This window comes from Lynx canadensis, chromosome A1 (genome assembly GCF_007474595.2).
Source record: "Lynx canadensis isolate LIC74 chromosome A1, mLynCan4.pri.v2, whole genome shotgun sequence".
NCBI lineage: Eukaryota > Metazoa > Chordata > Mammalia > Carnivora > Felidae > Lynx > Lynx canadensis.
In genome coordinates, this window is record NC_044303.2 from 132,842,696 (window position 1) to 132,856,001 (window position 13,306).

Below are 13,306 nucleotides of genomic sequence, written 5' to 3' on the forward strand. Positions count from 1 at the left end.
AAAACGAAGGCATTTCTTAAAATTAGACTGTTTGCTTGTATTTTCAGAAAAATGAGATGAATTCTGATTTTATGCTTGCTTGGAATTACTAAATTGAATTAAATCTACAAAAATGTCAACATGAATAAATTATATAACTGGAAGTTGAAATGCTTCAATAGGGTATGTTGATCCAAACTGGGATAAGATGTACATAATATTGTGCAATTTATATAAACTTAATAGTACAACAAATATATATGTCAGACTTACAAAAGCATTCATGGGAAGAACATAGAGTATCTTGAACATCATAATTAACCTGGGGGAGAAAGAAAAGAACAAAATTAAGGAGCACAAAGTGGCATCAACTAAATCTATAAAATTTTATTTGAAAAATAAAACAATTGGAATTATCATAAAATGTTAATGTCGGCTAATTCAATGTACTGAGTGTATGTGAATCTCTATTATCTATTATTTTAATCTCTGTATTGTGGGAATAATTCACAATTTTACAAAAAGAAAGAAAGATTACTGTTATTTGTTATTACAATTAATCTGGCAATTTCTGAAACTTCAGAGGCAAAACAGCTTTAACTACTTATTATTTACTTACTTATTTACTTTTTTATTAGCATATTGAGCAATAGCAGAAAGAAAAAAACAGATTGAAAAGAGTGAGTATAATCAATGGTTTATAACCATTCTATACAATATCTAATATTCAAAAAAGAGAAGATGAAGCTAAAGTATATTACTGAGATAAAAATAAAAACCCCTATATGCTAATAAGTGCCACTCTTTAGCATTGTGCAGAAGGCTAAGAAGTAACAAAATATAAGGTTCCTTTCCTCAATAAATTCATAAATTGGAAAACAATATGAAAGTGTGATAAGGGAAAATGCAATGCACTACATAATTTAGTGACATAAATGATAGAGCTTCAAATGATAGAGAACTCAGTAAAGTCCACCTAAGGATTTTTCTGACATCCATGTTGCCATTCTTGTGGTCAGTTTTGTGGTTCTTGAACTCCCAGCAACATTCAATTGAATCAATCACTCCCAACTTCTGGAAATACTGTACTTTTCTAGTTTTTGTATGACTGCATAGTCCTTTCTCCTCCTCTTCCCAGTTACTAAATAGTAAAATGCCCAGGAGTCAGTCCCGATACCCATTCTATTCTTTATCAACTGATTTTTCCTTTGATTAATGTATGCTTTTCCTTGACTTTAAAGACCATCTACACGCCAATGACTCTGAGAGCTAAATGTCTACTTGGCTGTGTCTTATAAGGCAGTACAAACTTCTTGTGATATACAGAATTAGACATGTTCGTCTGTCTTTTCCATGCAGCAAATGGAACCACAATTCACCAAGTCTCTAGCCAGTATGTTTTTTTCAGTCCACTTTTCAATTTTCTTAACATGTATTCTTCATATAATGTGCCAAGCTTTAGTGGGAGAAATAGGGAGAAGTGTGTCTATTTCATCTTAGCTGGAAACTAGAGTTCCTCTCTGCTATAGTCTGAATCTTTGTGTCACCCTCAAAATTCACAAGTTGAAATCCTAATGCCTAATGTGATGATATTAGGAGGTAGAACTTTTGGGAGATGCTTAAGTCAGGAGGGTAGAATCCTCATAAATAGAATTAGTGTTCTTATAAAAGAGACCTTACAGAGATCCCTCCCCCTTCCACCATGTAAGGACATAGTGAGAAGGCACTAAGAGCAAGAAACAAGACCCTCACCTGACCATGCTGGCACCCTGATAGCAGATTTCCAGCCTCTAGAACTGTGCCAAAGGAATTTCTGTTGTTTATAAGTGCCCAATTTGTGGTATTTTGTTACAGAGCCTGAATGGATTCAGATTCTATCTCCTTTATTGTTAAAACATTGTCAAAATATTTATTCTCTATTGTGAAGTGTCTGTTAACTTTTTTACCAGGATAATTTTTAACTGGGATGAATGTCTTCTATTTATTGATTTTGGGGGTACACTATATATTTCAGATTTAAGTCCTTTGTTGGATATAGATAGTATAAATATCTTTCCCCATTCTATGGATTACCTTCTAACCCTTTAAAGGAAGACAGAGTTTGTAGATAGAAATTCCTAATTCTAAGATAGTCTATTTTAACTTTTTTTCTTTGATTTTTAGGACTCTTTGTATGCTCTTAGAGAGATTTTTGACTACTTGTTTCACTTTTTTTCTTTGGAAAAAGCAAACATAGATTCTTTATAACATGCAATTGTCCTGAAGCAAAAACAGCCCTTTGTCTTACTGCCATTCGACAATAAGAATACATATCATGGGGGTGCTTGGGTGGCTCAGTCGGTTAAGCATCTGGCTCTTGGTTTCGGCTCAGGTCATGATCTCACAGTTCATGAGCTAGAGCCCCGCACTGGGCTCTCTGCTAACAGTGTGGAGGCTGCTTGGAATTCTGTGTCCCTGCCCCGCTCTCACTCTCTTTCTTTCTCTGCTTTCTCTCAAAACAAACTTAAAAAAAAAATACACATACATGCTCCAGTCAAAATGAACACTTTACACCCTAAAATAAGAGGGAAATCCAACTCTGTCTTCAAAAAACCTTAAGTATTTTTGCATAAATTAACTTTCTACCAAAAGTTCATTCCTTACTTCTGATTCCTAAAGATACATCACAACTTATGTGCATATAGTATATGGCAACAATGTGGAAAAACTGCTATTCTTCCCACCATGAACATGCTAATACAAACTTGGTACCTTGTAGGGATTTTTCCTTTAGACATAGGTTGTATTTATTGTTTGAATAACCAGATGTTCTGAAGTAGAAATCCTTGCAACATCTTTTCCAGAAACAATTTCTTTCTACATGTCTTCCTTTCATTAGCTGATATTAAATAAAGTTATGTGGTTCTTTTATCCCCCATCCTCCGAAGTTAACTTCTCTTCTTGAAGTATATCTGCTACGAGTTTTTTTAGGGAGAGTACGCAGTAGAAAAGGTTTTTAGTTTTTATGTCAGAAAATTTGTTTTTTCCTCATTCTTGAATAATAGTTTAGCTTATTATGGAATTCTAGGCTGATGACCTTTTTACCCCCCTCAGCCTCACCATCTGTTGTTGCAGATGAAAGATAGGATTGCTATTTCTATCTTACTAAACTATCTTTTCTCTTTAGTACCTTTAGTATTCTCTTCCTCCTTGATGTTTTGCAAACGATTTCATGCTGTGGTTTTACCTTTATTTATCTTGCACAGAATTCAGTGAGCATCTTTTTCTGAGCGCTTCTGTTGTTCTGCATACTGAAGATTTTTCAGCTATTATGTACTCAAATATTACGTATTCAGCATTCTCTCTATTCTTTAAGAAGGTTTATGTTGGTGGAGTTCCTCAGTTTGTCCTCTATATCTCTTATTTGCTCTTCATAATTTTTATCTTTTTATCTTTATGGATGAATTCTTCAAATTATCTTTCAATTTATTAAATCAATCTCTGACTCAATCAAGAGTTTATCTCAGTTATAGAATTATATTTAAATTATATTAATAAGGTATGGGACTTTGTAATTAATTCCTTTTCATAGCCAAATGTTCTTTCATTTGTTCCTATTTTTGTGTTATAATTTCTAGCTTTTTTTAGGTGAAAAATTTCTCAAACAACCTCAAAATACACATTTTAAAGTCTTCATCAGATTGTTCCATAAAATTAATTTCACTGAGAGTCAATGTTTCATTGTTGGATGTTGCTACTAGCTAGGATACCTTCAGTTTCAAGTAACATAAAAAATCTGTCTCAACTTACTTAAACCAGAAGGAGAATTTATTATCTTATATATCATGTTCCCTAGCAAAGCACCTCTAGGGTCAACTAATTCACTGGCTCAATAACATTATCAGAATTTGTTCTCTTTTGTGACTCTGCCATACTAAATACGCCAGATTTGTCCATGGCAGCTCTACTTATGGTTACAAAATGGCTAAACAGTTCCAGATGTTCCATGTGGACCCAGTAACATCCACCAGAAGAAGTCATCTCCTCCTGTATATTTTTTTAATCAGTAAAAAAAAAAAATATATCTATCCCAAAAGTTCCTCAGAAGACATATATATTAAGTCAATATTGCACCAAATGTATTCTTAAATAAATCACTAAGAAGGGGATACAGACAACCATGTTTGGTTTAGCTAAATACATGGCTCTGTAGACAAGAGTGGATTACCCAAACAAAATTTAGTTCCCTTAGAAAGTAGGAAGATTCAAAAAACAAAATCTGTTGCTCTGGCTCTTTGCATTAAATTCCTTCATTTATTTAACATTTTTGTTTGGTCATTTTACTAGGAAAACTGTTATGTTTATGGTTTGTCATTTTTATTCTTTTCCTCACCCTCTACTTTGACCCCCTTTTACCTAGGAGTTTTAAAATTGCTTTAGTCTCTCCCATCCCCAAGTCCATAAGCAGTTATTATGGTGTTTTAGCATCACCATGATAAAATTATTTATTACTATATAATAAAATAATCCAAAAGTTAATGGCTTAAAACAATAACCATTTATTTTTTTGATAGTTTCAGTGTTTCAGAAATTCAGAAACAGCTTAGCTGAAGAGTTCTGGCTCAGGGTCTCTCATGAGGAGGCTGTCAAGATTTTGGCCAGGGTTAGATATCTGAAAGCTGAAAATGGTTTACTTACACAGCTGAGACAGAGTGATGCTTTGTTCGCAGAAGACCTCAGTTTTTGCTCCTATGAGCCTCAACACAAGCTATTTGAGTGTTCTCATATCATGATGTCAAGCTTCTTCAAGAACTTGGCAATCCAAATGAGATCAAGATAGAAGAGGCAATGTCTTTTATGATCTAGCCTTCGAAGCTGCACACTGTCTCTTTGCCATATTCTATTGGTCACAGAGACCAACACTGACACAATATGTGGAGGTGGGGCCACCCAAGGACATGAATACCAGCAGAGGAGGATCATTTATCTTGGAGACTGGCTATTACACCTATCCAAGCAACACTGGGTATTTAAATATCCCCACTTACTTCCTGGCCATAAAGCTGTATCTTTGCATTGTTGCCACTTTCACTTTCTCACACTCACAGCTTTATAATCTTCAGTAGTTTTTGTTTTAGATCTCCTTTCACAAGGTTTTGACTGTGAAGAGACTCACTCAAGCCCTTAGCTTTAATGAGAGACCTTGATTCTAGTCCTCCTTCTCATATGGAGAAGTTTTAATATTCATTTCCAAGAAAGAACCAAAATCTCATATTCACTAAGTTGCTTCTAAACCCAGAGTCATTTCCACTCACAGCTATTTCTCTTCTGATTGCTGATCTTCCAATGTTTATCTAGTTTTTAAGTCTTCCTATTTTTCCTTGTTTTCTTCTAAATTTTATCAATGTCACATGTTAAAAAAAAGAGTATACTAATGTGAGAACTCATTCTTACCACTTTGAAGCCTTATTTTTTTAGCTTTTTAAACTGATTTTAAAGTTGCAAAAATAGTAGATTTCCCATATATCTCTCATCTGGCTTCCCTCAGGTTAACATCTTATATAACTGCATTAAAATTACTGAACCCAGGAAACTACTGCTGGTATAATACTATTAACCAAATTGTAGACTTTACTCAAATTTCACCAGTGTTTCTACTATTGCTGTTTTTCTCACCCAGGAGCCTGTGTAATACTTGTAAATTATGTATCTGATAAAGGACTTGTTTCCAGAATACATAAAAACTCTCAAAACTCAGTAGGATGAAAGACAATCCAATTTCAAAATGGGCCAAAAGTCTCTCTATGCTTTATAGACCTTTTTCCATTCCTTTATGCTTAGCCCTTCTGAATTACTTTGTTTTAGGTATGTTTCCTATATACTGCAGTTGAATTCTGCTTTGTGAGTCAAGGAGATTCTCACTGTTAGGACTACTATGTTTGGTCTCTTATCTGTATTAGGAAAGATAGTCCTCCCGAGGACATGATCGATGATTCTTGCACACTCTTGCTGACCACAAAACTACCCATCTTTTGACATTGAGTACTTTCTGAACTGGTCATATCGGCAACTAACTATGTCAAGGTAACCACAATGTGACAATGCTTTAAGTACTTGCTCTCCATTGAGGTCTGCCTTGTTTGCGGCTTGCTACAGACAATGCTCAGCATTCTCCTCCTGGTCTTCTCAGCTATGGCAAAACTCACTGCAGGTGTAGTCTCCACCCAGCGCCATCACATTGCTCTGTGGGACTTGGAGATAAAGAAATCCAGTACAACAATGCTGATGCTCTTGTTTGCAGTGCTGTAATAAACTGTTTTGCTCTAATACATTTAATCACATGTACTTTCAGCATTTATGGAGGTGTAAGAAGTTAATTCCTTGCCTCTAATGTAAGACTGGGGCTCTTCCCAGACACTATCATATTTTTAAATTATGTGAATTTTGTTATATTTATTTCTTTCTCTATAAAATAGGTAATCTTTGTTCTTTTGTTAAAATTTTTTTCTGAAGGTGCCTGTGTGGCTAAGCCGGTGAAGCGTCTGACTCTTGGTTTCAGCTCGGGTCATGATCTATTTCTTTTTGCAGTTCTATCAGTTTTTGCCTCATACACTGTGATGATGTTGTTAGGTGCATATATATTAAAGACTATTATGTCTTCTCAGAGAATTGGCAGTTTTATCAACATGTGATGTTCCTTGTAAGCCCTGGTCATTTTCCTTGCTCAGAAGTCTTCGTCTTAAATTAATAAAGTCCTGGTTTCTTTTGATTTGTGTTAGCATGGTGTATCTTCCTCCATACCTTCACTTTTAATCTATCAGGGTCCTTATATATCAAATGAGTTTCTTGTAGAAAACACAGAGTCTGAGTCTTGTTTTTTCATCCACTTTGACAGTCCTGCCTGGATTGGTGTATTTAGTCCATTCACATTTAAAGTGATTACTGATATACTGGATTAATATTTGCATATTTGTTACTGTATTCTATGCATTGCTTTTGTCCTCTCTGTCTTCCATTTTCCTGCCTTCTCTCATTTTAACTGAACATTTTACACAATTCTACTTTTTCTCTTGTCTTAGCACATCAATTATACTTAAAATATTTTTAGCAATTGCCCTAGAGTTTGCAATATACACTTACAATTAACCCAACTTCACTTTCAAATAAAGAATGTTCTAGAGAATTGAAAAATACAATTCTTGGTAAAAGCAACAAAGAAGCAAACTAATGAAAACACTAACTTAAAAAGTTAGATGCAACCCCATGTTCACTGCATCATTATTTATAATGGCCCAGACATGAAAGCAACCTAAGTGTCCATCAATGTATGAATGGATAAAGAAAAGATGGTATAGGGGTGCCTAGGTGGCCCAGTTAGCTGTGTCTGACTTTGGCTCAGGTCATGATCTCATGGTTTGTGAGTTTGAGCCCCACATCAGGCTCTGTGCTGACAGCTTAGAGCCTGGAGCCTGCTTTGGATTCTGTGTTTCCCTCTCTCTCTGCCTCTCCTCTGTCTCCCTCTCTCTCAAAATAAATAAACATTAACAAAAAAATAATAAGAAAAGGTGGCATATATATATATATATTATTCATCCAAAAAATGAATGGAATTTGCCATTTGCAACAATGAGGATGGACCCTGAAGACATTATTTTAAGTGAAATAAGTCAGAGAGAAAAAGAAAGACAAATACCATATGATTTCACCTATATGTGTAACCTATAAACAATAACAACAGGGGTGCCTGGGTGGCTCAGTTGGCCAAGTGTCTGACTTCAGCTTGGTCATGATGTTGTAGTTTTTGAGTTTAACCCCTGCGTTGGGCTATCTGCTGTCAGTCCAGAGCCTGCTTTGGATCCTCTGTCCCCCCCTCTCTCTGCCCCTCCCCCACTCATGAGCATGCCCTCTCTCTTTCAAAAATAAATAAACATAAAAAATATAATAACCAAAACAAGCTCATGGATACAGAGAACAGATTGGTAGTTGCCAGTGGCAGGGAATGTGAAGTGGGAAAAATGGGTGAAGAGTGTCAAAAGGTACAAACTTACAGTTTTAAAACAAAGAAGTCATGGGGATATAATGTACAGTATGGTGACTATAGTTAATAATACTGTATTGCGTATTAAAAGTTCTCGTCACAAGTAAAAAAAAAATTGTTAACCCTGGTGACAGATGATAACTAGATTTACTGCGGTGATCATTTGACAATATACACAAACATCAAATCATTTTGTTGTACACCTGAAACTAATAAAATATATGTCAACTATAACTCAATTAAAAAAAAATCATATTGAGGGGCACCTTGCTGGCTCATTCAGAAGAGCATGTGACTTTTGGTTTCGGGTCATGAGTTCAAACCCCATGTTGAGTGTAGAGATTACTCAAATAAGTAAAACTTTAAAAAATCATATTGAAATAGTTGTCAATATATTGAAAAACAAATCTGTGTTATAGAAATATATGTGCTTATTTATTAATACATAAATAAGATCAAGTATCTTGACTTCAAAGTATTGATGTACATAAATGTTATTTAGAGACATCTAAATATAATATGTGCTGGGGGAAGGGGCACAACTGGGTGGATCAATTGGTTAAGCCTCTGACTCTTGATTTCAGCTCAGGTCTTGATCTCAGGATAGTGAGCTCAAGCCCTGCATTGGGCCCCTTACTAAGTGTGGAGGCTATTAAAAAAAAAAAAAAAAAAAAAGTTATGGGGGAAAAAAGAAGTTAACTAATAGCTAAATAAACTAAAAAGTAAATTAAGGAAAATGGGGAATCAGAAATGTTAACATAGACCTATAACCACATAAAACTTATCTTAAGTCTCAAAAGGGTCATATTCAACTGGGTTGAATTTTCAACCGAATAGATATTTAATTTCTCCAAAATCAATCCGTGCATACACATCAACCAATAACAAAGTTAAGTATATTTTCTGGTAGACTAAAACAATTTGTTTTTAATTTTTTTTTTTTTTTTGAGGGCGTGTGTGCACATGCACACACGGAGCAGGGAAGCGCAGAGGAGGAGAGAGAATCTTAAGCAGGCTACATTCCCAAAGACATGGAGCTAGATCTCAGGACCATGAGCTCATGACCTCAGCTGAAATCAAAAGTCGGATATTTAACCAACTAGCCACCCAGGCACCCCATCAGTTTTTTTGTTTTTAAATTAGGCTAACATCACCATCTGATGTGGGAAAGCTAGAATGTGGTATTACTTTCTGATATTTTGCATTATCATATTTAAGAGTCAGTAAAATTAAAGCAAATTATAAACCTTAATAGATTCCAGGGATTATCTTAAAGCAGTGAAAAGTAAAAATACGTAACAGTTTTCAGAACTTAAAACACTTTCTCCAACATACTCAAAACCATAGACAGCTTACAAGGGCTGTAAGTTTAGATGGAATACAAATCAAGAAAATTCTACTATAACTTACTTTGTTTATAACTGATATCAAAAGTGGGCAAATAATCTTGGTAAAAAGCCTGGGTCAAGTAAAGTGAGATGTAATCATCACAGTTTTCCTTAAAGTCTTACACAAGATATTGCACTAAAAAAATCCTAACCAATATCTTTATCAGTAAAATGTGAATGAAGATTTGCCCAATAAATCAAGATGTTTACTACTTTATTTCTTTCCGTAATCTGCAACACAAAGAAGTTCATGGACAACAGTACTATCTACTTTGTAGAATTATTGTCAGGGTTATACTGACTGAACTGAACCATTTCTCCCTTCTCCAGTAACTTCAAGAACTAAAAAGATGCTCATTCCTTTGACTCCCAACTTGACTATTCTAGCAAGGTACTTTATATGTCATCTTCCTGTAAAAGAACTTACATTCTCTAAAATTTAACAGTATTTCTATTCTCTCTAAAAGGTGTAAGATATACTTGGAGAAGTATTTGCTTACTTTAAAAAAGATGAAGTATTGAAGGTAAGCAAGAAATGTGGATAAACAGCAGACCGCATTTTCTTTTTTTTTAATTTTTTTTCAACGTTTTTTATTTATTTTTTGGGACAGAAAGGGACAGAGCATGAACGGGGGAGGGGCAGAGAGAGAGGGAGACACAGAATCGGAAACAGGCTCCAGGCTCCGAGCCATCAGCCCAGAGCCTGACGCGGGGCTCGAACTCACAGACCGCGAGATCGTGACCTGGCTGAAGTCAGACGCTTAACCGACTGCGCCACCCAGGCGCCCCGAGACCACATTTTCAAATATAAAAGTACACACTACATCCTCTTAGAAAATTAATGGTACTAAAAGCATGTGGAATTCTCTAGTTTAGATTATATGTAATCTTGAATGAGTCCTATAATATCCTTACTTTTCTACCTATGAAAAAGTCTATTTAATTTATTAAAATATCATGCCACATCACCAAAAAAGGTAGAGAGACTTTTAGACCAAAGAGTTTTATTTACAGAAAGGTCATGGAGAATTAACAAAATTTTATGAACACAATTTTGTTAGCAATAATAAACAGAAACAGCATGGTTTAATATATATCACTTGTTATATAATACATATTAAGATATAGTTTTCATGCTACACTTATCCATTAGTTTCTGTTCCAATTTTTAAATCTAGAAATAAGGCAGTACACATGGAACAGATTTACTACATGCTTTTAAATTACGATTCCTTCTATATCAGATATTGTCAATTTTAAAGCCATCTACAAATTAAATGGCCTTTCCATTATAATTGCTAAATTTCGAGATATAAGCTCCAAATGGAACTCAAAATACATAAAATAAACTGTCACAAATTCAAAAGGAAAACATCACAGTAACAGTATCATAAATTAACAAAGAATACTGCAGAAGTAAGATACATCAAAAGTTTATTACGATTAAGTCTAGAATGTTTTTTACTTGCATTCTTTTCCATCGAGTTGAAAACACCAAGGTACTAATTGAATGTGAAAGGATCATTTATAAATTGTAGGTGGCATGTGTCATTTTATGGATGAAAGGAAGAGGGACTATGTGCTTTGATTTGCAAATAATGTTCTTTGTCCAAGTAATCCTTAGTGTTTCCATTATCCTTGAATGACAAGATTCATTAAGTACTGTGTGAAAAAAGAGACCATCCTTTTACTGATGGAAGGCTTCTAATCTTATTTGGGTTGGATCTTCTGGATGTCTCAAGGCAATTCCATTACGCAGGAGCAGCTCAATATATGGTGGCCAAAAAGAATCACTAATTTTGACATATGGATCATGTGGAACATCAAATAATCTATTTAAAAGAATCTAGAAAAAAATACCGTTCATAATACCTTAGTAAAAAACTGATACAGCTATAATAAAACATTAAAAATTTGTTTACCAAAGAATGTTGATCTCTTTTCTCTTTGAATAATTGCTTGTCATAATTTCCATGTATTAACTTAAATAAGCGATTTTCTTCCTTTTTAAAAAAACTACATATTAATAAATGGAAACATGTTTAAAACTGTGTACAGATTTCTGCAACTATGTGGAAAGAATCCTTAAACTCACATATGTAGTTCAGATAGAATACAGAGGTGCCAACTAAAGATTCCATCAATGTAAAAGCATAGGGTTTCACTGTGCAAATAATAAATAACATCATAAAATTTTTTTTAAGTAATAATCTTAAGAATATGATTAAGGGCTAGTCTCTAACTATGTTCTTTTTTAAAAATGACAATATTCTTTCTAGTAATGGATAGAAAACAAACTATCTTATAGTAAAGATAAATTAATAAAAATTGATTTAATAAAATTTGGTATGTTTAAGAACTAAACCAGTATTTTCTGTTTCAAGCCTGTGTATAATTGTTTAGAAATCACTAATTAAAAGAAATCTTGAAGACAAAACAACTACACAAAATGCTTACCTCTAACATTTCATGCAGTGTTATCAGCTGTGCAGTTGATTCTTGAATGTTTGTCTTTGACAGAAATGTGAATAACAAAAAATTAACATCTCAGTTCTACCAGTGGCAGAATATTAAACTATATTTATTACGAAATTTTTAAAAATTAGTATTTCTTACCTGCAATGGTACAAGGTATACCAAAACCAAATATTTAGAATTAGGTGATATTAAAAGAATTCTGAAAGTAAACAATCTGCTTGTACTACACAGTCACGTTCATAAAAACAAAGTTCAAACAACCTCTAAGAAAGTGAATTACTAGAAAGTACAATTCAGACTACCTGTAAATAAATAATGGATAAATTATATTTTTTTACATATACTCATGTAAAACACAGTCTAATTTTTGAGACTTCCAATCAAAATATCTCAAACAAATGGCATTCCAAACCCTATTTATACAGCTTCGGGACAGGAAACTTACTTCCCAGGGAGCCTTGTTCAACTTTCTATGGTTCTTGACAGTTCTTAATGTTAACTCAATTCATTGCTTCTTTTTCCCTTGGAATGATAGAGAATGAATCCCATTCCAATGCAATCCAAGATCCCTCAAATATTTGAAGATGGGTATTATAAGCCCCAAGTCTTGGCCATATTAATTGTCATTAGTTCCTTCAATTTTTTTTCATAATCTGTAGACTTGCAGCCCCTCAATATCATAGTTGCTCTCTAAATGTGCTCTAATTTATCTTTTTTTCTTTTTCAAACCAGTCTCCATATGATACAAGTGTGACTCAAACACCAAAGATGAAAAGGAAAACTCACTTTCATACTTGTATAGATGCTGGAATTTTATTAAGTTTATTCATTACCTTTTAGATATCAATTTTGCCCTGCTGACCTCTCAGCATACCATCATCTAAAATGTCTAAGCCTCTTTCTTACATCTAGCTGAGATATGTCTGCTTCATTCTTTAATGTTTCAAACCCAAAAAAGAGATTTTATGTCCCTCACTAAATATTTTATTTGGCCCAGGTCTAGTCAGCTGAAAAATATAGTCCTAATTCTATCATTCAACACATTTACTATCGAGGACAACATCTAAAGGGGTTCTGCTAGAAATCTCCCTCCAAGATAATACTAATCCCAATCAGCAGCTTTTGAGTTCAGACATTTAATTAAATGCAAAGTCATCTACCACAGTGACAGCTTGTACTTTCCTGATACCAGTCAAAGATTACCTTGGAGCCCTTATAAAGTCTTACATAACTACAAATATTTTAAAGAAATAGTGAAAATGAATGTGATTCCTGAGTAAAGATAGTAAAGCTAGACCTCAAAATCTCCTGACCTCTAATACCTTATTAAATGAAAGAGTGGTTTAGAAAAGCAGCATTCACTAGTGAGGAAAGAAACAGAATTAAAGAACTGATACAGAAATAAATAGCAAAAAAGCGCAGATTGAGACAATCAAAGAAAAAG

At 34.0% G+C, this 13,306-nt stretch overlaps 1 protein-coding gene across 3 annotated transcripts in view; it reads right to left on the minus strand.

Annotated features, from left to right (window-relative positions):
* The window catches only part of CENPK (centromere protein K), a 58,737-nt gene that overhangs the window by 11,521 nt on the left and 33,910 nt on the right, over positions 1–13,306 (minus strand). Inside the window, exons 9-10 of one of the 3 annotated variants that reach the window (XM_030321978.1) lie at positions 11,842–11,895; positions 253–301 (exon numbers count right to left, since the gene is read on the minus strand). In XM_030321978.1, coding sequence (XP_030177838.1) covers positions 253–301; positions 11,842–11,895 — 103 coding nt within the window. Of the gene's footprint in view, positions 1–252; positions 302–10,385; positions 11,231–11,841; positions 11,896–12,307; positions 12,385–13,306 lie in introns of those variants that run through there. The other 2 variants (XM_030321969.1, XR_003970280.1) reach the window with 2 other exon arrangements.